The sequence below is a fragment of the Anarhichas minor genome, unplaced genomic scaffold (genome assembly GCF_050575085.1).
Source record: "Anarhichas minor isolate MPS153535 unplaced genomic scaffold, ASM5057508v1 ptg000017l, whole genome shotgun sequence".
Taxonomy (NCBI): Eukaryota; Metazoa; Chordata; class Actinopteri; order Perciformes; family Anarhichadidae; genus Anarhichas; species Anarhichas minor.
This window is the reverse complement of record NW_027466463.1, coordinates 11774224-11802004: the sequence shown is the minus strand read 5'-3', so window position 1 is coordinate 11802004 and position 27781 is coordinate 11774224. Positions and strand designations below refer to the sequence as shown.

The following is a 27781-nucleotide window of genomic DNA, read 5'->3' as shown; positions in this document are numbered from 1 at the left end:
AGAAGCTCATTATACGTAGTTATTGCATGAAAGAGTGCGATCATGTAATATAATTGACAAAGGTTACATCCTCCTCATGTTTCCCCATTGGACAACGTTTTCTTTGACATACCTGCACTCTAAATTATTTCACCGTAAATTAACAGTAACTTACTGGCAGCAGGGATGCCAGTAACTTACTGTTTTTTTTTACAGTACACTACCGTAATTTACTTTTACTGTATCATACCGTATACTGGATTACGGTACGTGATAGTAGGATAATTGGGTTACCGTGATTTTACGGTATATGCTAGAATGTTACCGTTTATTTACAAAGGGTAATACAACCCGCTACTTTAGCATTTAATTCCCAAAAATTGAAAGAACAATAGACATTCAATACATAATAGTTGCAGTTTATTACATGTTCTCAAATAATAAAGGGACATTTGTATTACATCACAAAACTCACAATGTACTGCATGTTTAGAAGAAAACTGTTATGGTCGGTTTATCCTGGACCCAAACGCAGACACCGGGACAGCAGAGTAGGTGAAAAAAAGAGTTTTATTTTGCTTGTCTGTGGAGCCGGTGGAACATGCAGGTGAAGCATGCAGGTGGAGCAGCGAGGCGGTGTGTGCGGCGACGTGGCACGGGACTCGCTGAGGCAGAGGGAAAACACAAGTTAGTTAAAAACGTCAAAAAGGCTAACTTTCGCTAAGAGAAGACTTAAACTCAAAGGGGCCGAGGTGTAGCTACCACTGAGTTGAAGGAACAATCTGACGATGAGACTGCAGGAAGCCGGGGTATTTAAGCTGAAGATGATGATGGTGTAATTGTTGTCAGGTGAGGAGATGAGCCCAGGTGCCGGATGATTGCAGCCGCACTCAAGCCACACACACACACACACACACACACACACACACACACAGACAGACAGACAGACATACAGACAACAGAGGGGAGACAAGCTGAGGTCACAGCAGAGCCGTGACAAAAACTAATAAACCAATAAAATCGTTAATGACCAGCTTAACTGAACTCATTAGCATCAACAGTATAACATTGAATTAAAATAGTATCAAGAACAGTGTAATAGAACTGCTTCACAGTCTAGCTTGATAACAAGTCTTATACACATTTATAGTTAATTTGAACAGCATGAACTCACATGAATGAAACAATAAGGAGAGAGAACACCTTAAAGAGGACTTGACTGCAGCGTCTGGCTGGTTTCCTCAATCTCTGATGACGAGTGACTGTAAACAAACAAAATAAAAACTTTAGAAACACAATGTTCTGAACTTCTGGAAAGTTCTATGACATCCAGGATAAACAAAAGAAGCTTTGGGTGTGCAGCTGTGGGTTTGCCTGTGCCTCACACATGTTAACATGTTCACATCAATGTAAGTCTTTGTAAAAAGCTAATAGGCCTACAAGAATACCATACAGTTTAAATGAACAGACTTATGTGATGAGCTGATTACGTTAGGTGAAGTAATAAAGCTAAGACAATGGACCACAATGGACTAACGTTCAACACTAAAATGAGTTTCATCTGGTGCTAATGTTGCTCCTGGAATAACACACACGGGTAACGTTACTGTTAGCGTTACCTCAACTGTTCATCGTCTTGAACACGTCGGTGATCTCTGTTCTCCTCTCCCTTTTGATAATCGTCCTGTTTGCGGTCCTACAGTTCAATAAGAGCACAAGTAAACACAAGTTAGGTTACTAACGTTACATCTTAACACTGTAATTGGTGATTCACTTTATTTATGTTAGCTTAACTTCATCATTACAGACACATTAACCTACAATAGACAGTACGATGTAGATGGATCGTGATTCACTCAACTTGTATAGAGAAGCGTGTATCCACCACTTCACAAAAAATACTGTATCATGCTGATAAATTACGGTAGTCTGCTATTATTGTTAATTGACGGCATTAACTGTTAATTTACATGTGAGGATGAACATTTAACTGTATGTTACAGTTATTATGAAATACTGTAAGATACCGTTGAAAATCCACCGTAAATTTACAGTAATTCGTTACAGTGTGCACATTTATTGAGCACTTCACCATAATACGAGACCATAAACACTGTCATCACTTCATGTTCTGCTAAAAGGGTGTTGGTGATGTTTTCTGTTCGCAGTTCCTTATAGATGTCAACCACAAGGAAGCTATAAATATCACTGCTCTCCAAGACAGTGCAAAGAAACTTCAAACACATCTACTCTTCTGTGAAACCAGCCCAACTGAAGAGACTAGACAGTGATTTTAACTGCAACATCATTCAATAATAACTTAAAATAGTTCGAAAACAAAACACATTTCATTTATATTGAGCAGCATTTGAAAGCTTTGCCTGGGTTCATAAAAAACTTCGTTTATTTGCACATCATAAAGATACACAGGCAGTCACAAACATGACATGGGTAATGACAAACATACAGCAGGTGTAAAGCAATTACAACTGATAAACATAAAATAGGGGCACATTTACTTGATTAACTTACCTTTGACAAGTAGCACATTATGACCGTTAATAAGGAAGTAACAGGCGGGGCAAACGTCTCTGTGGTCTTACAAGGCCAAAAAGGAGAAGCAGTTATTTACTTAGTCACTTGCCAATATCAGAGGGGATCAGAGGTTGCAGAAGGAGGACATGGTTAAGAATTAAAAGTCAACAGCTCCGGAATAAAGTTAATATTGGACCGCGTCTGCCCAGGCACGAAGTATTTCTTTGCCAACCTCAAGTGTTGTTGTTTCTGTCAACACACTTGTGGCAGAACTGAAAACAGAAACTTCAAGTTTATCGTGGGACCGCAAAGGGATTTCACAAGTTCATAGAATGTGTGTAGCTTAATAAACCCGAATAACGATGGAGCCTTTGTCTTTCAAAACCACCTCAGACCGCTTTCTGCTGTGTGTCTTCCTGAGTCTACTGTGGGTAAGTGTGTTTTTTTTTTACCTTTCCGCTCTGATAGTGATCACTCTACCTATTCAAAAGAAAAGTGTCAAAACCACAGTGATGGTTCAATGCACAATATGAATCATAACACAGTTTAGACGGTGGAATTACATTGTCTTTAACTCAAATATCAGTATGTACAGAAAACAAAAAGACTTGCACAACATAAGAATGCTGGATTTTCTTTCCGATGATGAAAGATGAATTCATTCTTTCTTGGCTGCAGTAATCTATTCTCACTGACTTCCTCAGAGAAACAAAAGCATGAATGAGGAAATAACGTAATGTAAATCATAAAGGGAGCCGTGCCTCCAACATTTGGTTTCTATCGTATGTATTTTAGACAAGCTGATGTAGCTGGATACTGTTTTATAACACTGTCTGTCTGTATATATTAGGATAATGGTATTTTGAAAGTTATAATATCATAGAGAATGTACCACATGGAAGATATTATATGGAACTACTGTGCACAAATATATACATATTTAATGAACAGGATTTACTATTATTGAAAAAAGAAGGCAATAGTTGTGTACAAATCACTATTTTGTGAACTCTTTCAGTAGTATACAGTATCTCAGGTGTTGTTGCATTTGTTGAGATTTAGAGGTCAAAGTACAAAATGCTACAACAATTTCCGGGCCATAATTTGCACATGAAGATCTCAGATGTTTTCTCAAGTTTCCTGCACAGCGATATCATATATTTATCCCAAGTATTTTGGAAGTAATGTATGTTTTTGTACCTAAAAAAAAAAAGTAGAACGTCTCGGAAACACCAGTCTTTTTTACTTTCTTGTCACAATGCTGTTAACAGTATGCTGGATACAATATAATATACAATATAATATTGCATTAGATTTCTCTCAACTAAGAGTCCAAAGTCAGATGAACACTTGTGACAATTTTGTACAATATGAAATCACGTTTTTGGGGGCTAAGTCATTCTCTCTGTACAATTCCTGTTCTGTTTTTAGGTTGTCACTGACTCAAACGCAACAACATCAGTCCCAACACCGAAAATGACAACACCGTTGACAACTCTTCCAACAACAAAACCACGTAAGTTTGAGCCACTGTCCTTTATCTTGGTGACACAGGAAAGAAAACAAACAATAACAAAAAATATATATAAATATTATATATGGTGGAGGATGAGTGAGTCTCACAGCCAGAGGAAAGAAGCTGATGTGAAGTCTGGTGGTCCGGCAGCTGATACTTCTGTATCTCTCTCCAGATGGCATCAGGGTGAACAGGTTGTGGCTGGGGTGTGTTTTGTCTTTTAATATCCCTTCAGCTCTTCTCCCCAACATCACTGATGCTCTCTAGATTGATGTCAATGATGTTCTGGGCGGTTTTAATCACCTGCTGTAGATTTTTGAAACGGGGTTTTAAAATGAAAACGATCTACGTCCATTCGGTCGTTTTAGAAAGGATTTCTGTCCATACTAACGCCTGAAAATGACTATCACATACTGTAACTATTGACCTACACTGGGCATGCGAGTGCCAGTGCAAACAGGAAGTAAATTGGTTGCATCGTTAAAGGAAATATGACTAATATAAGGTTGTGCTTGATATATTTGGTGAACACATGTCTCTCACTCATTTCCTCGGTTTGGTTGTCTCATAGCTCTGCATTTATGCTTTTGTTCGTTTGCAGTTTCTTTGTGAACTTCACAATAGTTGTGCAGAATAAAATAAGCATTGATAAGAAAAGGAAAGTCCTGCGTTTTGTGTTCATCGCCGTCCTTTAAAGCCACAAACCGGGACCTCAATCGTCCGCTTCGTAGGACTGATAATGCCGCTGGACACGTGGCTCAAACATCTCTCAAATAACAGCTTGTTTCCTCTGCATGCACAACATTTTATCAGGGTAACTTGTCATTATCTTCTCCGTGTCTTTTTACATCCTACCTCCTCCTAATGCAGAAGATTTCAAATCAGTTGGACAAAATGAGACCAGTATCACTCTGCAGTGGGAAAGAGTGAAAGACATCCTCAACTATACACTTCTGTTCAGTGGAGGAGAGATTAATGTAACTGCATCAGTGGGACAGGAACCGGTGACACACACAATTACAGGCCTCACAAATATGACTCAATATGACTTCACTCTCTTCACTGTGTTTGAAAACATCAAAAGCAGCGGAGTGAACATCTCTGCATTTACTGGTAAGTGAATTTCCTCTCATGAAGCCATGTAACAAAAAACAAGCTACAGCTCTGTAAAGATATGATATCATTTAAAGTTTCTCAGTAGCAGAAGGGTGTTGCTCACTTAATATGTTTTTGGCTGCGGCTGAAAGAAATAATGGAATTTAATGCAATTTATTATTTGTTTGTAGACAATAATATATGAAACACAACATTCTAGCATGGATAACTTGTCATTTGTTTAAACTCAGATTTTGTGTCTTCTCCATGTCTTTCTACATCCTAGCTCCTCCTGATGCAGAAGGTTTCAAATCAGTTGAACAAAATGAGACCAGTATCACTCTGCAGTGGAATAAAGTGAAAGACATCCTCAACTATACACTTCTGTTCAGTGAAGGAGAGATTAATGTAACTGCATCAGTGGGACTAGAACTGGTGACACACACAATTACAGGCCTCACAAATATGACTCAATATGACTTCACTCTCTTCACTCTGTTTGAAAATATCAAAAGCAGCGGAGTGAACATCTCTGCATTTACTGGTAAGTGAATTTCCTCTCATGAAGCCATGTAACAAAAAACAAGCTACAGCTCTGTAAAGATATGACATAATTTAAAGTTTCTCAGTAGCAGAAGGGTGTTGCTCACTTAATATTTTTTGGCTGCGGCTAAAAGAAATAATGACATTTAATATGTTTGGAGAGAAAAAATACACAAAACAACACAACATTTTATCAGGAGGCAACTTGTCACTTTTTAAAATAGATTTTGTAACAGTATCTTCTCCATGTCTTTCTTCATCCTAGCTCCTCCTGATGCAGAAGATTTCAAATCAGTTGCACAAAATGAGACCAGTATCACTCTGCAGTGGAAAAGAGTGAAAGACATCCTCGACTATACACTTCTGTTCAGTGGAGGAGAGATTAATGTAACTGCATCAGTGGGACAGGAACCAGTGACACACACAATCTTAGAGCTCACAAGTGGGACTATATACAGCTTCACTCTCTTCACTGTGTTTGAAAATATCAATAGCAGAGGAGTGAACACCTCTGCTATTACTGGTAAGTGAATTTCCTCTCATGAAGCCATGTAACAAAAAACAAGCTACAGCTCTGTAAAGATATGACATAATTTAAAGTTTCTCAGTAGCAGAAGGATGTTGCTCACTTAATATTTTTTGGCTGCGGCTAAAAGAAATAATGACATTTAATGTTTGGAGAGAAAAAATACACAAAACAACACAACATTTTATCAGGAGGCAAGTTGTCACTTTTTAAAACTGATATTTTGTAACAGTATCTTCTCCATGTCTTTCTACATCCTAGCTCCTCCTGATGCAGAAGATTTCAAATCAGTTGCACAAAATGAGACCAGTATCACTCTGCAGTGGGAAAGAGTGAAAGACATCCTCAACTACACACTTCTGTTCAGTGGAGGAGAGATTAATGTAACTGCATCAGTGGGACTAGAACCGGTGTCACACACAATTACAGGCCTCACAAATATGACTCAATATGACTTCACTCTCTTCACTCTGTTTGAAAATGTCAAAAGCAGCGGAGTGAACATCACTGCATTTACTGGTAAGTGAATTTCCTCTCATAACAAATTTCCCCTTGCAGGATGAATAAAGTATCTATCTATGTATCTATCTATCTATCTATCTAATGCCATGTAACAAAAAACAAGCTACAGCTCTGTAAAGATATGACATAATTTAAAGTTTCTCAGTAGCAGAAGGGTGTTGCTCACATAATATTTTTTGGCTGCGGCTAAAAGAAATAATGACATTTAATATGTTTGGAGAAAAAAAATACACAAAACAACACAACATTTTATCAGGAGGCAACTTGTCACTTTTTAAAACTGAGATTTTGTTACAGTATCTTCTCCATGTCTTTCTACATCCTAGCTCCTCCTAATGCAGAAGATTTCAAATCATTTGGACAAAGTGAGACCAGTATCACTCTGCAGTGGGAAAGAGTGAAAGACATCCTCGACTATACACTTCTGTTCAGTGGAGGAGAGATTAATGTAACTGCATCAGTGGGACAGGAACTGGTGACACACACAATCTTAGAGCTCACAAGTGGGACTATATACAGCTTCACTCTCTTCACTGTGTTTGAAAATATCAAAAGCAGAGGAGTGAACACCTCTGCTATTACTGGTAAGTGAATTTCCTCTCATAACAAATTTCCCCTTGCAGGATGAATAAAGTATCTATCTATCTATCGCTGTTACGCCCCCTGACTTAACGATGAGTTTTTTCTAGTGGAGATCTCTGTCTGTCTTTCAGGTCTGCCACGCCCCCTGACGAGCACTGAAGCACCCACACGTGAGAGTCCTCATCCCGTCACTGGAGCTGCATATAAACCCCCGAATCCAGTGTTCCCGGCCCTTGTTTGCTCACTCTGGGCCTGTGTCGCTGTGCGTTTGCCCGTTTAGCTCAAGCATCTCTGACTGTGAATCTGGCGAAATGTGATTTTGGAAAGGCTGTCGTGACCTATCTGTAGCGATGGCGAGATGAAGCTTCATGAAGCATCATGAAGCATTGAAGCTTTCCTTCCAATTGGTTCCACACATGGGTCGAAGCTCCATGGTGCTTCATTTGCTCTACTGCGCCATCAAGTGGACAATAAATGTAGAACAGGCAGAGTGATTATAATGACGCCATGGCTTTGGTGTGTGAAGCATTGAATTGAATAAATGAATGAATAATGTTTGTGATGCCAATAAATAAAAACTTATGAACTTATTAATATGGTGTCTGTCTTCATGAAACAATGGTGGGGTCAAAAGGGAAAGTGGAAACAAATCGGGGAGAGGGTTGTGATGTGAAAAGTTAAAAAAACAACATTTAACATGTTGCAGTCAAGGATCGAACCGCCGACCTAGCGGTTACTGGACTACCCTCTCTACCCATTCCCCTTATATTTCGATGTAACTGCATCAGTGGGACTAGAACCGGTGTCACACACAATCTTAGAGCTCACCAGTGGGACTATACACAGCTTCACTGTTCCCACTTTGCCCTACTAAATACCCTTACCTACTATATCTCCCTGTTCCTTACTCCTTTGCAATGATACTTTACAACTTATTGGGAAGTGATCACTACCCACCCACTGATGTTTCGTCTTCTATATCCCACTCACATATCGATGCTAAATTTCTTGATACGATAGTTAAATCTAGTGCAGACGTGTTCCCCGTGTGGACATCTAATCTAGTCCCTCTCCCATCATTTAGACAAACCAAATTATTTTCTTCTAGTAACTCTTCTACTACCTCTCCGTTTGCATCTGTTCTTACTCCACCCCATGACGTGCTATGTGCATTAAAATCTCCACATATCAACACCTTGTTTAGCCACTTATCCCTTCAATCTATTCTTCTCTCATTTTTTACAAGGATTATAAAAATGTATAACTGTGAACTCTCCTTCGCTTGTCCAGATCTCCAACGTTACCTACTCTAGCTCAGTTCCTATCTCTACTTCTCTAAATGTAATGTCTTCACTAATGAATGTGGCACATCCTCCTCCTAGACCACCCTCCCCATCACCCCTAACACACGTGTATCCAGCTAGTCTGAAGTCCTAATTTGCCCGTAACCATGTTTCCTGTATACATATGACATCTGGTTTATCAGCTACATTTTCAACATATTTTTTGAATTCTTGTCCATTAGCCAACAAACTCCAAGCATTCCACTGTATTAGGTGAAGCATTGTGTTTTGAAACTACCCGTCCCATATTTTGCTCTTGACTTGCTTGAATACTGAGATCATTTCTTACTTCCTCCCATGTTAGTCCTCTGATATCTAGGTGGTGAACTGCTGCTTTAACAATTATCTGGATTCTAGGACTACTGTGGGTTGTTTTACTGCTCTTCCATCCGTCCCTCCACTCTGGCCAACTCTCTTCACTGCCTCTGCATAGCTTATGTTGTTTCCTGCTTTCACCTGTTGGATTTCCACCGCCCTCTTCCTGACTTCACATCCACCATATGTTACCCTGTGCTGGCCACCACAATTGCAACATTTATCCTGCACATTATCCTTACACTCCTCCACTCTGTGATCCGCTCCACACTTGGGACATCTCTGTTTCCCTTTGCACACTGCTGCTATATGCCCATATCTCTGGCATTTGTAGCAGTGAAGCGGGGGCGGGACATAGGGCTTCACCGGGAAACTCATACACCCGGTTTTGACTCTTTCAGGAAGTACGGAGTCCTGAAACTCAATAAGAACAGATAAGCTCTCAACCCTTTCTCCATTAACTGTTCCTAGCAACCTCTTCATTCTGCTCACTTTTCCCCCACAAATACTCCGTTTGAGTTTTTTAATGTCCTCGTCGACAGGAATACCTGTTATCACTCCTCGTGTCACTCGATTCTCACTCACAGATCTTTTCTCACAGATACTTTCTATATCCATAGTTTGTTTTTTTGTTCTTCCGTTTTACATATTATCAATAAGCCTCCGTCCCTCAAGACTTTAGCCATTTCCACTTCTCCAATCTTCTTTCTCAATTCCCTAGACAGGGTTATCGGGCTAAGACCAATATGCTCATCTTCCTTTCTGAATTTAAGGATCATTTTAAATTCCTCCCTCACAATCTTCCTTCGAACAACTATTTCCTTCATCAGAACTGTTTCCCTCCAAACTTCTCTTATTATTTTGACTCCCATTCAAACTTCCCTCACTCTGCCTGTTCCCGCCCTTCTTTCATCCTCCTCTCCCACCAGCTACTGGATTCCAGCCATCACAATCCACATCATCCTCCTCATCCATTTCCTGATTTGCCACCCTAATCCAGTCACAAACCAGTTTATACCAACCGCCAAATCAAAAGGTCCAAAAAAAACAACCGCTTTCAGTGATGCCCGCTGAGCTGTCTGTTCTTCTTCATCAACTTTTGCTGTGTCATCCATCCACCAGCAGCGCTCTCCGACCCTAAACATCGACCCACCCCTGACTATTTATGCATCTCTACTGCCACCCCCTGTGTTGGGGACGAATGACATTTCTCAGACAAAGTGAGAGCCAGCTGGTGTCAATCCAAAGACTGCATGCCAAACACAACCTAAATGAAACAACCCAGTGTTTTGTCAGATGATTGTTTTAATAATGTTACACAAAGAAAAAGAAAAGGGATGCACGATGATCAGTCAAGACAAAAAGGAAGATATGAGAGTGGGGATTGTAAGCACATCAACATCCACTCATTATTATTATATCAAAAGACGGTGTATGTATGTGAGCAGCAGTGTAGGGTTTAAAGCACGTCCTACAGTGAATGGTAAGCACGTGGATGTCCTGGAATGGGTGGTGTAAGAGCCATTTTGTTATTGTTATTGTTTTGTACATCTTCCCACCACGTGGGGGCGTAGTGTGGCTATAAATTAAACCACAGGTGAATATAATCAGGAGGGTCACTGGATACAGGTGTTGCTGAGTAAGCAGGAGCAAACCGTTTTTGAACGTGCAACATTTAATGAATGTAAACGTTATGATTTCTTTTGTCTATGGATTATGGATTATGACAGAGTTTGTATATGTTTATGGATAGATCAGTTTATGTATGTTTATAGTACTGTTATCTGTTTGTTTTGTGCACTTTATTTTATATTGTATTGTAGATTTTAATATGTTTCTATTTTTTGCACTGTGTTGGTTGTTTAATGTTATGCATCACCCGACATGTCAAATTCCTTGTATGTGCACCATACCATGGCAAATAAACGGTTCTGATTCTGAAAGTGGTTGTCCTCTGTTCATGTGAGAAATAAAATGCCTGTATTGGAAACTGGACTTCGTTATTTATGGCACGCGCCTAAACAAAAAAATCAACAACCGTATTGACTTATTTGATCATCAACGGGGTCCCTACAGGTGGTAATGTGGTGGCAGAAGTGGGTTGATAAGAGGAGACATGTCCCTCTTGTGTGACACAGTTGCACGCAATCTCTAAATGCCGCAATCTGACAAGAATATGTTGACTTGGACCAAATAGGAGCAAACCGAAACACTTTTGATTAAAAAATGAATGGATGAGCTTCTCAGCATCAGTCCACGTGAAAATGGCGGATTTAATAAAGGGTAACAGATTTAATGTGGTGCTCATAGAAATGCTATGATAATACAGTAAATGTAAAAGAATGTATCTTGTGGTATACAGATGCACATAGTGCACAGTATGACCTCATATACTGTCAGCCTGGGTCAGAGCAGGACTTTTGATAGACGGGAGAACCAATGGTACTTCAAATAACGATTGAATTTCATGATTTTGTATTGCATCATGGTTGTAGGTTTTTCTCTCCTAGAATGAACAGACCCATAAAAATCGACAATTGTGGTTTGATCTTTTTCTCTGAATTTGCACAATTAGTTGAATTGCAAAGTTTCTTTTACGTACAGAAAAATTCAAGTTACACCAAAATATTTCAAGAACCAACTGACAAATGTTCTTTCCAATTGCAGTAGTTGTGCTCACTATCTAACACAGAAGCTCATTATAGTTATTGCATGAAAGAGTGCGATCATGTAACATAATTGACAAAGGTTACATCCTCCTCATGTTTCCCCATTGGACAACGTTTTCTTTGACATACCTGCATATTTATTGAGCACTTCACCATAATACAAGACCATAAACACTGTCATCACTTCATGTTCCGCTAAAAGGGTGTTGGTGATGTTTTCTGTTCGCAGTTCCTTATAGATGTCAACCACAAGGAAGCTATAAATATCACTGCTCTCCGAAACAGTGCAAAGAAACTTCAAACACATCTACTCTTCTGTGAAACCAGCCCAACTGAAGAGACTAGACAGTGATTTTAACTGCAACATCATTCAATAATAACTTAAAATAGTTCGAAAACAAAACACATTTCATTTATATTGAGCAGCATTTGAAAGCTTTGCCTGGGTTCATAAAAAACTTCGTTTATTTGCACATCATAAAGATACACAGGCAGTCACAAACATGAAACGGGTAATGACAAACATACAGCAGGTGTAAAGCAATTACAACTGATAAACATGTAAAATAGGTGCACATTTACTTGATTAACTTACCTTTGACAAGTAGCACATTATGACCGTTAATAAGGAAGTAACAGGCGGGGCAAAGGTCTCTGTGGTCTTACAAGGCCAAAAAGGAGAAGCAGTTATTTACTTAGTCACTTGCCAATATGAGAGGGGATCAGAGGTTGCAGAAGGAGGACATGGTTAAGAATTAAAAGTCAACAGCTCCGGAATAAAGTTAATATTGGACCGCGTCTGCCCAGGCACGAAGTATTTCTTTGCCAACCTCAAGTGTTGTTGTTTCTGTCAACACACTTGTGGCAGAACTGAAAACAGAAACTTCAAGTTTATCGTGGGACCGCAAAGGGATTTCACAAGTTCATAGAATGTGTGTAGCTTAATAAACCCGAATAACGATGGAGCCTTTGTCTTTCAAAACCACCTCAGACCGCTTTCTGCTGTGTGTCTTCCTGAGTCTACTGTGGGTAAGTGTTTTTTTTTTTACCTTTCCGCTCTGATAGTGATCACTCTACCTATTCAAAAGAAAAGCGTCCAAACCACAGTGACGGTTCAATGTACAATATGAATCATAACACAGTTTAGACGGTGGAATTACATTGTCTTAAACTTAAATATCAGTATGTACAGAAAACAAAAAGACTTGCACAACATAAGAATGCTGGATTTTCTTTCCGATGGTGAAAGATGAATTCATTCTTTCTTGGCTGCAGTAATCTATTCTCACTGACTTCCTCAGAGAAACAAAAGCATGAATGAGGAAATAACGTAATGTAAATCATAAAGGGAGCCGTGCCTCCAACATTTGGTTTCTATCGTATGTATTTTAGACAAGGTGATGTAGCTGGATACTGTTTTATAACACTGTCTGTCTGTATATATTAGGATAATGCAATTTTGAAAGTTATAATATCGTAGAGAATGTACCACATGGAAGATATTATATAGAACTACTGTGCACAAATATATACTTAATGAACAGGATTTACTATTATTGAAAAAAGAAGGCAATAGTTGTGTACAAATCACTATTTTGTGAACTCTTTCAGTAGTATACAGTATCTCAGGTGTTGTTGCATTTGTTGAGATTTAGAGGTCAAAGTACAAAATGCTACAACAATTTCCGGGCCATAATTTGCACATGAAGATCTCAGATGTTTTCTCAAGTTTCCTGCACAGCAATATCATATATTTGTCTCAGGTTTTTTGTAAGTAATGTATGTTTTGTACCTTGTCACAATGCTGTTAAGAGTATGCTGGATACAATATAATATACAACATAATATTGCATTAGATTTCTCTCAACTAAGAGTCCAAAGTCAGATGAACACTTGTGACAATTTTGTACAATATGAAATCACGTTTTTTGGGGTTAAGTCATTCTCTCTGTACAATTCCTGTTCTGTTTTTAGGTTGCCACTGACTCAAACAGAACATCAGTCCCAACACCAACAACACCGACAACACCAACAACAACACCGACAACACCAACAACAACACCGACAACACCAACAACACCGTTGACAACTCTTCCAACAACAAAACCACGTAAGTTTGAGCCACTGTCCTTTATCTTGGTGACGCAGGAAAGAAAACAAAAAATATATATAAATATTATATATGGTGGAGGATGAGTGAGTCTCACAGCCAGAGGAAAGAAGCTGATGTGAAGTCTGGTGGTCCGGCAGCTGATACTTCTGTATCTCTCTCCAGATGGCATCAGGGTGAACAGGTTGTGGCTGGGGTGTGTTTTGTCTTTTAATATCCCTTCAGCTCTTCTCCCCAACATCACTGATGCTCTCTAGATTGATGTCAATGATGTTCTGGCCGGTTTTAATCACCTGCTGTAGATTTTTGAAACAGGGTTTTAAAATGAAAACGATCTACGTCCATTCGGTCGTTTTAGAAAGGATTTCTGTCCATACTAACACGCCTGAAAATGACTATCACATACTGTAACTATTGACCTACACTGGGCATGCGGGTGCCAGTGCAAACAGGAAGTAAATTGGTTGCATCGTTAAAGGAAATATGACTAATATAAGGTTGTGCTTGATATATTTGGTGAACACATGTCTCTCACTCATTTCCTCGGTTTGGTTGTCTCATAGCTCTGCATTTATGCTTTTCTTCGTTTACAGTTTCTTTGTGAACTTCACAATAGTTGTGCAGAACACAATAAGCATTGATAAGAAAAGGAAAGTCCTGCATTTTGTGTTCATCGCCGTCCTTTAAAGCCGCAAACCGGGACCTCAATCGTCCGCTTCGTAGGACTGATAATGTCGTTGGACACGTGGCTCAAAAATCTCTCAAATAACAGCTTGTTTCCTCTGCATGCACTACATTTTATCAGGGTTATCGTGTCTTTTCTTTAAACTCAGATTTTTGTAACAGTATCTTCTCCATGTCTTTCTACATCCTAGCTCCTCCTAATGCAGAAGGTTTCAAATCAGTTGGACAAAATGAGACCAGTATCACTCTGCAGTGGGAAAGAGTGAATAACACCCTCAACTATACACTTCTGTTCAGTGTAAGAGAGATTAATGTAGCTGCATCAGTGGGACAGGAACTGGTGACACACACAATCTTAGATCTCACAAGTGGGACTAAATACAACTTCACTCTCTTCACTGTGTTTGAAAATATCAAAAGCAGCGGAGTGAACATCACTGCATTTACTGGTAAGTGAATTTCCTCTCATAAAGCCATGTAACAAAAACAAGCTACAGCTCTGTAAAGATATGATATCATTTAAAGTTTCTCAGTAGCAGCAGGGTGTTGCTCACTTCATATTTTTTGGCTGCGGCTGAAAGAAATAATGGAATTGAATGGAAATCAATATTTGTTTGATCAAAAATGTTGTAACAGTATCTTCTCCATGTCTGTTTACATCCTAGCTCCTCTTAATGCAGAAGGTTTCAAATCAGTTGGACAAAATGAGACCAGTATCACTCTGCAGTGGGAAAGAGTGAAAGACATGCTCGACTATACACTTCTGTTCAGTGGAGGAGAGATTAATGTAACTGCATCAGTGGGACAGGAACTGGTGAGACACACAATCTTAGATCTCACCAGTGGGACTATATACAGCTTCACTCTCTTCACTGTGTTTGAAAATATCAATAGCAGCGGAGTGAAACACGATGCACCCACTGGTAAGATGTTTTTCTCCCAATAAAGGCTAACAACAAGACTTTTAGCTAATCTAAAGTTTCTTATTATTAATAAATTGAGTAACGTTTCTGACTTTTGCTGATAAAATAATGGAGTTGAATCCAACGAATTATTTGCTTTGTTGTGGAAACTGTCAACTGTTTGTCTTTTCAGCTCCTGGGAATGTGAATAATGTGACTGCGTTGACACAAAATGAGAGCAGTATAACTCTGAAGTGGGACAAGGTGAACAACATCTCATCGTACGTTCTACAATATGATAACAGAGAAGACGCCATCAGCATACCTCATCAAAACACATCAGTCACATATGAGGTCTATTCACTTAATGCTGGGACAAAATATGATTTCACTCTCATCACTCGCTTTGAGAAAGTCAACAGCACTGGATTCTCATTTGACGCTGTGACTGGTAGGTGACCTTTGACGAAACACTTGAAGCCTGGTATTCTGCTTATGATATGCAAATTGCCGTATTTAACTGTACCCTTTAAACCCATCACAATTTAAATTTCCAACAGACATAGGATTTAGAGGAACGAATGCTCATTGACATTACACAGTACTACCTATTCATAATGCACACGCGTTTGCAACAGATGATTCAAATCAGACCAATATAACACTGCAGTAAAAAAGTGAAAAAACAGAACTACAGTTCAATGGAACAGACAACAGCCAGTAGATACTGTAGTGACCTGGGCCTGCATCTCTCTAATGCACCTCATAATATGTAGGCTATTATTCATTCACACCTCATCCTCAGGTCGGAGTGAATGTTTTGAAATTCACACTGCATTTCTAAATCTCTTAAAAAGTGTTTATTCTAAGTTCATTTCTGCATTCAAAATGTTTTTACATTGATATATGTGTGTGTGTGTGTGTGTGTGTGTGTGTGTGTGTGTGTGTGTGTTTTCAGTTCCATTCAGTTCCAAGTTTCTCAGTAGCAGCAGGGTGTTGCTCACTTCATATTTGTTTGGCTGCGGCTGAAAGAAATAATGGAATTGAATGGAAATCAATATTTGTTTGATCAAAAATGTTGTAACAGTATCTTCTCCATGTCTGTTTACATCCTAGCTCCTCTTAATGCAGAAGGTTTCAAATCAGTTGCACAAAATGAGACCAGTATCACTCTGCAGTGGGAAAGAGTGAAAGACATCCTCAACTATGAACTTCGGTTCAGTGGAAGAGAGATTAATGTAACTGCATCAGCGAGACAGGAACTGGTGAGACACACAATCTTAGAGCTCACCAGTGGGACTATATACAGCTTCACTCTCTTCACTGTGTTTGAAAAAGTCAGAAGCAGCGGAGTAAAGCACGATGCACCCACTGGTAAGATGTTTTTCTCCCAATAAAGGCTAACAACAAGACTTTTAGCTAATCTAAAGTTTCTTATTATTAATAAATTGAGTAACGTTTCTGACTTTTGCTGATAAAATAATGGAGTTGAATCCAACGAATTATTTGCTTTGTTGTGGAAACTGTCAACTGTTTGTCTTTTCAGCTCCTGGGAATGTGAATAATGTGACTGCGTTGACACAAAATGAGAGCAGTATAACTCTGAAGTGGGACACGGTGAACAACATCTCATCGTACGTTCTACAATATGATAACAGAGAAGACGCCATCAGCATACCTCATCAAAACGCATCAGTCAAATATGAGGTCTATTCACTTAATGCTGGGACAAAATATGATTTCACTCTCATCACTCGCTTTGAGAAAGTCAACAGCACTGGATTCTCATTTCACGCTGTGACTGGTAGGTGACCTTTGACGAAACACTTGAAGCCTGGTATTCTGCTTATGATATGCAAATTGCCGTATTTAACTGTACCCTTTAAACCCATCACAATTTAAATTTCCAACAGACATAGGATTTAGAGGAACAAATGCTCATTGACATTACACAGTACTACCTATTCATAATGCACACGCGTTTGCAACAGATGATTCAAATCAGACCAATATAACACTGCAGTAAAAAAGTGAAAAAACAGAACTACAGTTCAATGGAACAGACGATAGCCAGTAGATACTGTAGTGACCTGGGCCTGCATCTCTCTAATGCACCTCATAATATGTAGGCTATTATTCATTCACACCTCATCCTCAGGTCGGAGTGAATGTTTTGAAATTCACACTGCATTTCTAAATCTCTTAAAAAGTGTTTATTCTAAGTTCATTTCTGCATTCAAAATGTTTTTACATTGATATATGTGTGTGTGTGTGTGTGTGTGTGTGTGTGTGTCTGTGTGTGTGTGTGTTTTCAGTTCCATTCAGTTCAAAGTTTCTCAGTAGCAGCAGGGTGTTGCTCACTTCATATTTGTTTGGCTGCGGCTGAAAGAAATAATGGAATTGAATGGAAATCAATATTTGTTTGATCAAAAATGTTGTAACAGTATATTCTCCATGTCTGTTTACATCCTAGCTCCTCTTCATGCAGAAGGTTTCAAATCAGTTGCACAAAATGAGACCAGTATCACTCTGCAGTGGGAAAGAGTGAATGACATCCTCGACTATGAACTTCGGTTCAGTGAAGGAGAGATTAATGTAACTGCATCAGCGAGACAGGAACTGGTGAGACACACAATCTTAGAGCTCACCAGTGGGACTATATACAGCTTCACTCTCTTCACTGTGTTTGAAAAAGTCAGAAGCAGCGGAGTAAAGCACGATGCACCCACTGGTAAGATGTTTTTCTCCCAATAAAGGCTAACAACAAGACTTTTAGCTAATCTAAAGTTTCTTATTATTAATAAATTGAGTAACGTTTCTGACTTTTGCTGATAAAATAATGGAGTTGAATCCAACGAATCTTTTGCTTTGTTGTGGAAACTTTCAACTGTTTGTCTTTTCAGCTCCTGGGAATGTGAATAATGTGACTGCGTTGACACAAAATGAGAGCAGTATAACTCTGAAGTGGGACACGGTGAACAACATCTCATCGTACGTTCTACAATATGATAACAGAGAAGACGCCATCAGCATACCTCATCAAAACACATCAGTCAAATATGAGGTCTATTCACTTAATGCTGGGACAAAATACGATTTCACTCTCATCACTCGCTTTGAGAAAGTCAACAGCACTGGATTCTCATTTGACGCTGTGACTGGTAGGTGACCTTTGACGAAACACTTGAAGCCTGGTATTCTGCTTATGATATGCAAATTGCCGTATTTAACTGTACCCTTTAAACCCATCACAATTTAAATTTCCAACAGACATAGGATTTAGAGGAACGAATGCTCATTGACATTACACAGTACTACCTATTCATAATGCACACGCGTTTGCAACAGATGATTCAAATCAGACCAATATAACACTGCAGTAAAAAAGTGAAAAAACAGAACTACAGTTCAATGGAACAGACGACAGCCAGTAGATACTGTAGTGACCTGGGCCTGCATCTCTCTAATGCACCTCATAATATGTAGGCTATTATTCATTCACACCTCATCCTCAGGTCGGAGTGAATGTTTTGAAATTCACACTGCATTTCTAAATCTCTTAAAAAGTGTTTATTCTAAGTTCATTTCTGCATTCAAAATGTTTTTACATTGATATATGTGTGTGTGTGTGTGTGTGTGTGTGTGTGTCTGTGTGTGTGTGTGTTTTCAGTTCCATTCAGTTCAAAGTTTCTCAGTAGCAGCAGGGTGTTGCTCACTTCATATTTGTTTGGCTGCGGCTGAAAGAAATAATGGAATTGAATGGAAATCAATATTTGTTTGATCAAAAATGTTGTAACAGTATATTCTCCATGTCTGTTTACATCCTAGCTCCTCTTCATGCAGAAGGTTTCAAATCAGTTGCACAAAATGAGACCAGTATCACTCTGCAGTGGGAAAGAGTGAATGACATCCTCGACTATGAACTTCGGTTCAGTGAAGGAGAGATTAATGTAACTGCATCAGCGAGACAGGAACTGGTGAGACACACAATCTTAGAGCTCACCAGTGGGACTATATACAGCTTCACTCTCTTCACTGTGTTTGAAAAAGTCAGAAGCAGCGGAGTAAAGCACGATGCACCCACTGGTAAGATGTTTTTCTCCCAATAAAGGCTAACAACAAGACTTTTAGCTAATCTAAAGTTTCTTATCATTAATAAATTGAGTAACGTTTCTGACTTTTGCTGATAAAATAATGGAGTTGAATCCAACGAATCTTTTGCTTTGTTGTGGAAACTTTCAACTGTTTGTCTTTTCAGCTCCTGGGAATGTGAATAATGTGACTGCGTTGACACAAAATGAGAGCAGTATAACTCTGAAGTGGGACACGGTGAACAACATCTCATCGTACGTTCTACAATATGATAACAGAGAAGACGCCATCAGCATACCTCATCAAAACACATCAGTCAAATATGAGGTCTATTCACTTAATGCTGGGACAAAATACGATTTCACTCTCATCACTCGCTTTGAGAAAGTCAACAGCACTGGATTCTCATTTGACGCTGTGACTGGTAGGTGACCTTTGACGAAACACTTGAAGCCTGGTATTCTGCTTATGATATGCAAATTGCCGTATTTAACTGTACCCTTTAAACCCATCGCAATTTAAATTTCCAACAGACATAGGATTTAGAGGAACGAATGCTCATTGACATTACACAGTACTACCTATTCATAATGCACACGCGTTTGCAACAGATGATTCAAATCAGACCAATATAACACTGCAGTAAAAAAGTGAAAAAACAGAACTACAGTTCAATGGAACAGACGGCAGCCAGTAGATACTGTGGTGACCTGGGCCTGCATCTCTCTAATGCACCTCATAATATGTAGGCTATTATTCATTCACACCTCATCCTCAGGTCGGAGTGAATGTTTTGAAATTCACACTGCATTTCTAAATCTCTTAAAAAGTGTTTATTCTAAGTTCATTTCTGCATTCAAAATGTTTTTACATTGATATATGTGTGTGTGTGTGTGTGTGTGTGTGTGTGTGTGTGTGTGCGTGTTTTCAGTTCCATTAATGGTGATTTCGGTCGACAAGACTGAACGCTCTGTGACCAGCGTAACTCTGACGTGGCCGAGAGTGAATACAAACTGGTACTACTTTCTCCAAATTATTGGGGAAATATCACGAATTCAGCCAAAGGGAGACATGGATGTTGTGTCCCATACAATCACGTCCCTCCAGCCTGGAACACTGTATCCATTCAGCCTGAAGACAGAGTTCTCTGGACTTAATAGCACTGCTTATGAAGACTACACATTAACAAGTATATACACGCTTTCTCTCTGACAAACTCTCGAAAACTGTTGTCAATGGATCATTTTCAATATGAATAGTAACATCCAGAACAGTCTGTGTTCTGGAAAGTATTATTTATTTATTGAATTATGTGCTATAGCTTTAACAAATGGAGGCTTTTATTTTCTCATTCATTTCAGCCATAGACTGTCCCAAAGGAACCTGGCGTGTTACTAACTCATCAATCCAAGGAACGATTGAAGGCGTGTTCTCGAATGCAACAGCCACTAATAAAACGCAAACTCATGTCAGTCCTGGAGGAGGCAATGTGTCATTTGCTGGCCTTTACCCTGGCGCGACCTATGAGGTGTCTCTTTTTTATGAAAGAAATTCTGAAACCTGGCCACAGCTTAACCACACCGTGACAATCCGTAAGTACAAATATGTCTCACCACATTAACTGTTTGGCTAATCATGTGTTCTGTTGTACTATTACTTTCCGATGGACATAAAAGCAAATGCATGAACTTGTGTTGTTTGCCAATGGACACACTGGTTTGTGATTGCATTGTAAAGGCGTATTTCCACTTGTTTCACTTAGTTCCTGCGTATTTAAGCGCTGAGTGTGAGTACTGGGCCGCTGGCTATTCTGTCTCTATCGTCTGGAATAACCCGGAGGGTGTGTGGACTTCAGTGGAGGTGAACGTGTCTGGAGAAACTCACCCAGTGCCTGGAAATGACAAGCATCTCCGAATATCTGGATTCCAACCTGCGAAAACATATGAGGTGTCTTTGGCTTTACTGTCCGGGACCGTAAAGAGTCACGAACCATTTGTTTTTTCATGTCTCACTGATCCAAGGGGTGAGTCAAAGTGACTATATTACTCTATAGAAGTACCATTTCAGTGTGTTTCCTGAAGTAACCTTTTCACAATGTATTCTCACTTTTACTTCATTATTGTTCTGTTTGGAATCAGTTCTTGTTTGGTTTTGGTGTCTACTGCATTGAGTATCTATATATGTTTTAAAGCATTTAATCCAGATTCTACCCCCCTGTAGGAGTCATTGCAGGGGCAGTATTTGCTGTTGTGATTTTTTGTCTCCTGCTCTGTTTGGCTTTCTTCATTTTTTTTAAAAGACCAGATATTATCGGGTTAGTGCTGCCTCAGTAACCATAGTTATTTTATTTCCCTGAAATGTAGTGAATCAGACTCAATCAGGGAACATCTCTGCTTTTTTTTCCCACAGCAGAAAAAAGTCATTCATCGGTGGTTCCAGACAACCCAATAAAAAGTGCAAGTAAGCATACGTTTCACCATTTCTATATAATGCTAACACCCCTGTCGGTCTACAATGTGGTGAAAAGGGAAATTAGATATTGTATAAATACAGAGAATTAGAAGGTTGACCACATATGAAAATATACTGTATTTAAGATTAACCCCAATCTTTATTCTGTAATATTTATGTATGTCAATTGTCTTAAATACCATTACAACGTGCCATGGGTTCTACTTTTGTTGTGTGTTTTTTTCTCAGAGCTATTTCTGTGGCAAAGTTTCCAGACCACTTCTACCAATTAGGTGTGGATGAGAACAGAGGTTTCAGCCAGGAATACGAGGTGCATACAAAAGCGTTTCACATTTTGTTTCTCTTCTATGTCTTCCTATTTTTGTATATGACCGCAACAGTGTGCGTGTATAGTTGGGGAACTTGTTTCACTTGCTTTCCGTTCAATCACACGCCGTCTCACCTAACTTCCACGCAGAGCCTCCTTCCTGTTGGCACGGAGCAAATGCAAGATGTGTCTCTTCTACCCCAGAACAAAGCGAGGAACCGTTTCAACAATGTCCTGCCATGTAAGCTGGACCACAATATCATGAGCAGTCGCGACTCGTGAAATAGTCCAGATCCACTGATTCATTCTAAGCATTGCCTACTTTGTTGTGGTGCATTGCCGTTGAACCATCGTCTGTTTTGTCATCCTAGATGACTGGAGTCGGGTGAAGCTAACTACATCCAATCCCAATGAATCTTCCGACTACATTAATGCCTGTTACATGCCAGTAGGTATCACTTGATGACTGTCAAAGGGCAGATTTGATAAGCTTGAAACAATCATTATCAGTAATGAAGTTGCCACAGTTGCAAGTTAATGGTTGCTGAAACATCTGCACATTCATTTGAAGTCAAGCAAATTATGCTGACTGTGTGTGATTTCATGAGCACAAGATGGTCTCTTCTATCATACTGACTTAAACAAGCAAGAAAGGTTTTTCATGTTAACTTTGACGATTGCTTCTTAGGGCTACAAAAGCGACAGAGAGTACATCGCCACCCAGGGTCCTCTGCCGTCCACCGTCAATGACTTTTGGAGAATGATCTGGGAACAAAGAGTGAACGGCATTGTCATGGTGACCAACTGCACCGAGGGAGGACGGGTGAGTCTACAGGAAGTTTTGAGAATGTTACACGGGCAGATTTTAGGGGAAGTGCAAACTGAGATTATTGACTCTACTGTTTGCTGTTATGGCTGACGTGTAGTCAAATGGTGACAGTGCACTCAGTTACTTTTTGTGGGTTTTTAAGTTCCCACAAATAACTGATTTTTATTGACTACTACTACTGACGACTACAACCACATCAAAACAGCTTCAATAACCCAATTATGGTGTTTCTTGTTCCTAGACTAAGTGTGAGCGGTACTGGCCTGCAGACACAAAGCCTTGCTCTTTCGGACAGCTGTTGGTCACCATCAGATCTGAGCAGCAGGAGCCCAACTGGACATTGAGGGAATTTAGGGTGAAACATGTACGGAACATCTCTAAAATGTTTATGGTGTAACTGAATAGGTTGAGTTTTAATATAGTTCCAAGTCACAACGCACAACAAAGCGAATGAAAACTGCGATCGTGTCAGAGCACAAGTAAAAATGTAGGATAAATGCTTGACGACTTCAACGATGACTTTGTTGGTTCAAGACTTACAGTGTTTGAATTCCTCTATTTGATCATTTCACAGGGGAATACCTCAGAAGAGCGCACAGTGAGACATTTTCACTTCACTGCCTGGCCTGACCATGGAGTCCCACAGGGCACAGAAGTCCTGATCCAGTTCAGAGAGCTGGTGAGACAGCACATAGACAGAGAAGAGAGAGCACCAACCGTGGTTCACTGCAGGTACAGAATGAGTGCTTGTTGTAAGTCTGGAAAGTAAGCCTGTAAAAACCAGACAAAGGTCAAAGAGAGGGGCGACGTAGTTGGGTCAACTTATAACACTACTGCTGTCATATCTTATGATATATATGCAGATGGATTTTTGATGAAATATAAGCTTTTATAACTTTCACTGGTTTAGTGTTTTAAGTAAGAAGGTGCTCAGGGGGGAGAAAATGTTTTAAAGTCGGAAGTGAGTGATTTCCACATGTAGTTAAAAACCTACTTCGAGACCATCAGGACTACCTAATGACCTACCTAATTGCTGCGTGTCTGTCTCTTAGTGCTGGAGTGGGGAGGACAGGCACCATCATTGCTCTGGATGTGCTACTTCAGCAGCTCGAGAAGGAGAGTGCAGTGGGAATCAACGGCTTTGTGCACAAGATGAGACTGAGCCGACCACACATGGTGCAGACGGAGGTAAAACCGCTCATGTGAAGTTACTTCAGGCTGAACTACCACTTCCTTACTTGGGTACATGTTTACGGTTGAGACTCTCTTTACCTTACAGCTGGTGATACAGTAATAGCACTGAAACTACTGTATATAGCGCATGTATCGAATCGTAAGCTTTGCTTAGATTTCCATATAGTTGTTCATATCCATCCTCCAAAAACATGGTTCTGAGATTGTCTTTTCTATTGTCCCATTTAAACTTTCCCATGTGAATTGTGGGTCTAAACAAACCCACATTATCAGGAAACTGAGGCTTGTTAACATTTACAAGGAAGTGTCGGCCAGAATACATTGTGAACATGAACCCTTCACAACCAAACTTCTGCTTTTCAAATGACCGGCACATTTGGTTTTCTTATTTTCAGTCTCAGTACGTTTTCCTGCACCAATGCATGATGGACCGTCTGCAGCCAGATGAGAAGACTGAAGAGAACATATATGAGAATGTAGACATGATCTACGCCAATGCCACCGCACTGCGAGAGTTCACAAAAGCCTAAACTCAACAAGATCGTCAGTTCTGAAGTCAGTCTTTTATGCACTTAATGTAAAACTAATTCTAAAGTCTCTGTGCTATATTTTTGTTATTAACTGTAAATATGCAAACGTTTAAGTCTTATATATTTACTGTACATGAATAGTACGGTTTGGATTTTATTTAACTTGTAAATTTGTGTTCCTCTCATCTACAAAATGTGTATTCTTCTTCTTCTTCTTCTTCTTATTATTATTATTATTATTATGTGAGGAAACAAAACTCCAGGTGAATGAAAAATGTTTAAATTACATTTATTAAAATTAAGAAGTGTAGGTAGAAAAGTATGATTTTCTATTTGTACAAGAAATACAACATTTTTCATGAACAAAAATACCTGAATGCGTTTTTTTCTGCAAACTCGAAGAAACATCCAGTATGTCACATTTTCATATTAGTGTTAAACTGACACAGAGAAGCAAAACACCAGAGTATAAATCTTGCGCCATCAGCTGGGTTTTGGGTCCAATGTTCGTACTATATGTTGATGATCCGTTGCTACCTAGAGCAGGCAACACACCCGCTCTGCTCACGCATCCTCCCCCATGATGGCTTTACTTAGTGGGTCCTTTCTAGTGGAGGCGATAGAGAAGTGACAACGGATGAGTTCCTGTCTGGCTTGTAGGGCCTCGGGGTTGATCGCGACCGGCACTGAATGCTGCTTGCCTGGATGCAGGGGCTCAATTTTACCAGCTACAGGCGGGGGAGGGACGGAGAACTTCTTAGCGATGTTGTGCAGGACACTGCACGCCTTGATAATGTTGGCCTTTTTGACCAAAGAGCATTCTTGTGCAAAACCAAGTTGCATCAGACACCTGAAACGCCTCTTCATGGAGCCGAGCATTGTCCGCATGACGTTGTGGATCTTGGCGTGGGCCTCGTTGAAGCGCGTCTCACCGTCATTTGCAGGTTCTGACACAGGAGTCAAGACGTGTTTGCTTAAGCGATAGCCTTTTCCACCTTTAAAGAAAGGCAGGAGAGAATGCAATTAATGACAACTAGACGGGGTACCGGTGTGTTTCGGAGCTTAATCAATAGAAAATCAATAAAAAAATCAACATTTTGAAGAGTGAATGTCAACATAGGTTTGTCACGAAATGACAGTGCGTATTATCTAATATGACAATCTTCTGAATGACCAAGTGGGGAAGTTCATTTTTAACCTTGTAAGCAGTAGTTTGACAAACATATTTCACTTAAGGTCCATTTATAAGAGATTTCCTCTGCAGATTTTTCTGAGGAAGAATGACAAACAGTTGAACTCTGGAAAAAACTAGCACATGGACCGTGAGGTTATTTTTTGTTTATCAAAATTGAGTGTTTTTTTTAAACCAATACACTGTTGTGGGTAGCATAACGCCAAGAATATACTGTTTGTTTGGATATTAGGTTTAAAAAAAAAAAAAAAGCAGGTCATGTTATAGGTTGTGTGTAAGCTGGCTAAGTATACACTGACATTTAGTAAAGCACAGAAAAATAAGAATTCAGTTATGACATCCAAATGGAGAGGGGGGGGGGGGGGGGGGGGGGGTCACCATTCCTGATTATGCTTTTGTTTTACATCTTACCAATAACCCAATATGGTCCATGCAGTTCCTCCTCCATTTCTCTTCCTTTGAACGACGACTCCCACATTTCCTGCTCAAACGTGCTGCCCACGCAGCACTTTTCCACACTCAGTATGTTGCCGTCGGAGTCGCATATGATCTGGCTCACCACCGACGTGTAACCCAAGGTGTTGACGAAAGACCTGAACGTCTCCTTCTCGTACGGAGAAGCTCTTATCTTGAAGTGAGCTGGAGCCAAGACGCCCAGCGCGTAGGGGATCCCGCAGACTTTCCGAATCTTGGAGGCGACATTGGTTTTGGCTTCCCGGAGTAGTGGGAATGAGATGAACTGATCGGCCATACCCGCGATGACTTCGGAGACTGTGCAGATGGCCGCGAGGCTGTCCGCCTGGTTCGGGCCGACTCTCTGCAGGACTTCGGCGGAGGAAACGCCGTGCGCGTAATAGTTCAGCGCCACCATGACCGTCGCGTCCACCGACAGCGCGGGTTTCTTCAACGCGACGTTCTTCATGCGGATGCGGACGGCGTCCGTGATGAAGGCGATGCAGGGTCTGGTGAGGTGGAACATCTGGAACAAAGCGTCGTCGTCGAAATCGTCGAAAATGCTCGGAGCCGCACAGTCCGCTCCGTCGTGTCCGAGCAGCTCCTCCTGCACCGCGAGCCACACCGGCAGAGCGAAGGCCATTTGTTTACTAGTGCAGTGAAGCACGTGCGACTCTGGCTTGAAGGTGGAACGACTATTACTGGATGACAGACAAACGACGTAGGGCATCAAGCAACATGGAAGCACGGTCTTCTTCTTTTAGATAGTCCGAAAAGCTGCACTTTATCGCCACCCAGTGGACAGGAATGCAGCTATCGGCACATTAATAATGAAGAGAATACAATCCAGATGGAGCAAGTACTTTAGTCATTTCAGTGGAAGAGACTTTGGGGAAACTATATTCCATGACTTCCTGGTTTGTTAGTTATTTTTACCCAGAAAAGTGTGATTTCCCCTCTCAGCTATCAGTGTGGAAGTAGAAACCCTGTACTAAAGCAAAACAAATGCTCATAAATTGAAGTATGTTTAGTGTCTCTATAAAATACATTATCTGTGGGGAACTACAAGTGAAAGAGAGGAATTGTAGGTAACACACCATAATAAAAAATATTATATATTAACTTTTATACCTGTGGCCTGAATTGTAGACTCTCCTACCTCGGAGCAAGACCCACAGACTTTGTGATGCTTTTGTGGTCTATGTATGTCTCTGAGATTATGTATGCATGTCTCTTTTGTACCGGTCCGGTCATTCTGCATCTCTTTGAGGTCAGTACGTGTCTCTTCGATCAACATTTCCCAAGTGAAAGGGGGCCCCTTACACTGTGGCCCCCTGGGCCTGTGACCGATAGGCCCGCTCAGTTATCCATCCATGACAGTCAGGTTAGAA

At 40.1% G+C, this 27781-nt stretch overlaps 2 protein-coding genes and 1 long non-coding RNA gene across 8 annotated transcripts; 1 reads left to right on the top strand and 2 right to left on the bottom strand.

Moving 5' to 3' along the window:
• Window positions 1-382: 382 nt before the first annotated feature.
• LOC142951804 (uncharacterized) lies at window positions 383-2983 on the bottom strand. 2 transcript variants are annotated; one of them, XR_012954611.1, is made up of 4 exons: window positions 2512-2983; window positions 1599-1675; window positions 742-1241; window positions 383-644 (listed from the first exon to the last, which is right to left on the bottom strand). It is a non-coding gene; the product is annotated as an uncharacterized LOC142951804 (long non-coding RNA). The 2 variants fall into 2 exon arrangements; XR_012954610.1 differs by lacking the exon at window positions 2512-2983 and having other exon boundaries at window positions 1599-2077.
• LOC142951800 (receptor-type tyrosine-protein phosphatase H-like) lies at window positions 2609-25114 on the top strand. Of its 5 annotated transcripts, none has more exons than XM_076093608.1 (28): window positions 2609-2945; window positions 3946-4030; window positions 4901-5143; window positions 5412-5669; window positions 5934-6191; window positions 6456-6713; window positions 7043-7300; window positions 15085-15342; window positions 15515-15772; window positions 16438-16695; window positions 16868-17125; window positions 17795-18052; window positions 18225-18482; window positions 19150-19407; window positions 19580-19837; window positions 20345-20602; window positions 20775-21005; window positions 21176-21436; window positions 21634-21727; window positions 21826-21873; window positions 22114-22195; window positions 22343-22433; window positions 22564-22640; window positions 22881-23015; window positions 23263-23385; window positions 23596-23753; window positions 24074-24209; window positions 24611-25114. In XM_076093608.1, exons 1-28 carry the CDS (start codon window positions 2877-2879, stop codon window positions 24743-24745), a joined length of 5322 nt encoding a protein of 1773 aa, XP_075949723.1. In that variant the 5' UTR covers window positions 2609-2876; the 3' UTR covers window positions 24746-25114. The 5 variants fall into 5 exon arrangements, with proteins under 5 accessions (XP_075949723.1, XP_075949722.1, XP_075949725.1 ...); XM_076093607.1 differs by having other exon boundaries at window positions 21823-21873; XM_076093610.1 differs by lacking the exon at window positions 5412-5669 and having other exon boundaries at window positions 21823-21873.
• On the bottom strand, window positions 25019-27147 carry LOC142951802 (putative nuclease HARBI1). The gene is made up of 2 exons (XM_076093612.1): window positions 26349-27147; window positions 25019-25740 (listed from the first exon to the last, which is right to left on the bottom strand). The coding sequence occupies exons 1-2, from the start codon at window positions 27118-27120 to the stop codon at window positions 25310-25312; spliced, it is 1203 nt and encodes a 400-aa protein (XP_075949727.1). The 5' UTR covers window positions 27121-27147; the 3' UTR covers window positions 25019-25309.
• Window positions 27148-27781: the final 634 nt, after the last annotated feature.

Excerpts from the sequence above, each read along its gene's own strand:
- LOC142951800 (XM_076093607.1), top strand. The coding sequence starts at position 2,877 with ATGGAGCCTTTGTCTTTCAAAACCACCTCAGACCGCTTTCTGCTGTGT. Across the intron at positions 4,031-4,900 it reads TCTTCCAACAACAAAACCAC|AAGATTTCAAATCAGTTGGA; the intron begins GTAAGTTTGAGC and ends CTCCTAATGCAG. Across the intron at positions 5,144-5,411 it reads GAACATCTCTGCATTTACTG|CTCCTCCTGATGCAGAAGGT; the intron begins GTAAGTGAATTT and ends TCTACATCCTAG.
- LOC142951802 (XM_076093612.1), bottom strand. The coding sequence starts at position 27,120 with ATGCCCTACGTCGTTTGTCTGTCATCCAGTAATAGTCGTTCCACCTTC. Across the intron at positions 25,741-26,348 it reads TGGACCATATTGGGTTATTG|GTGGAAAAGGCTATCGCTTA; the intron begins GTAAGATGTAAA and ends CTTTCTTTAAAG.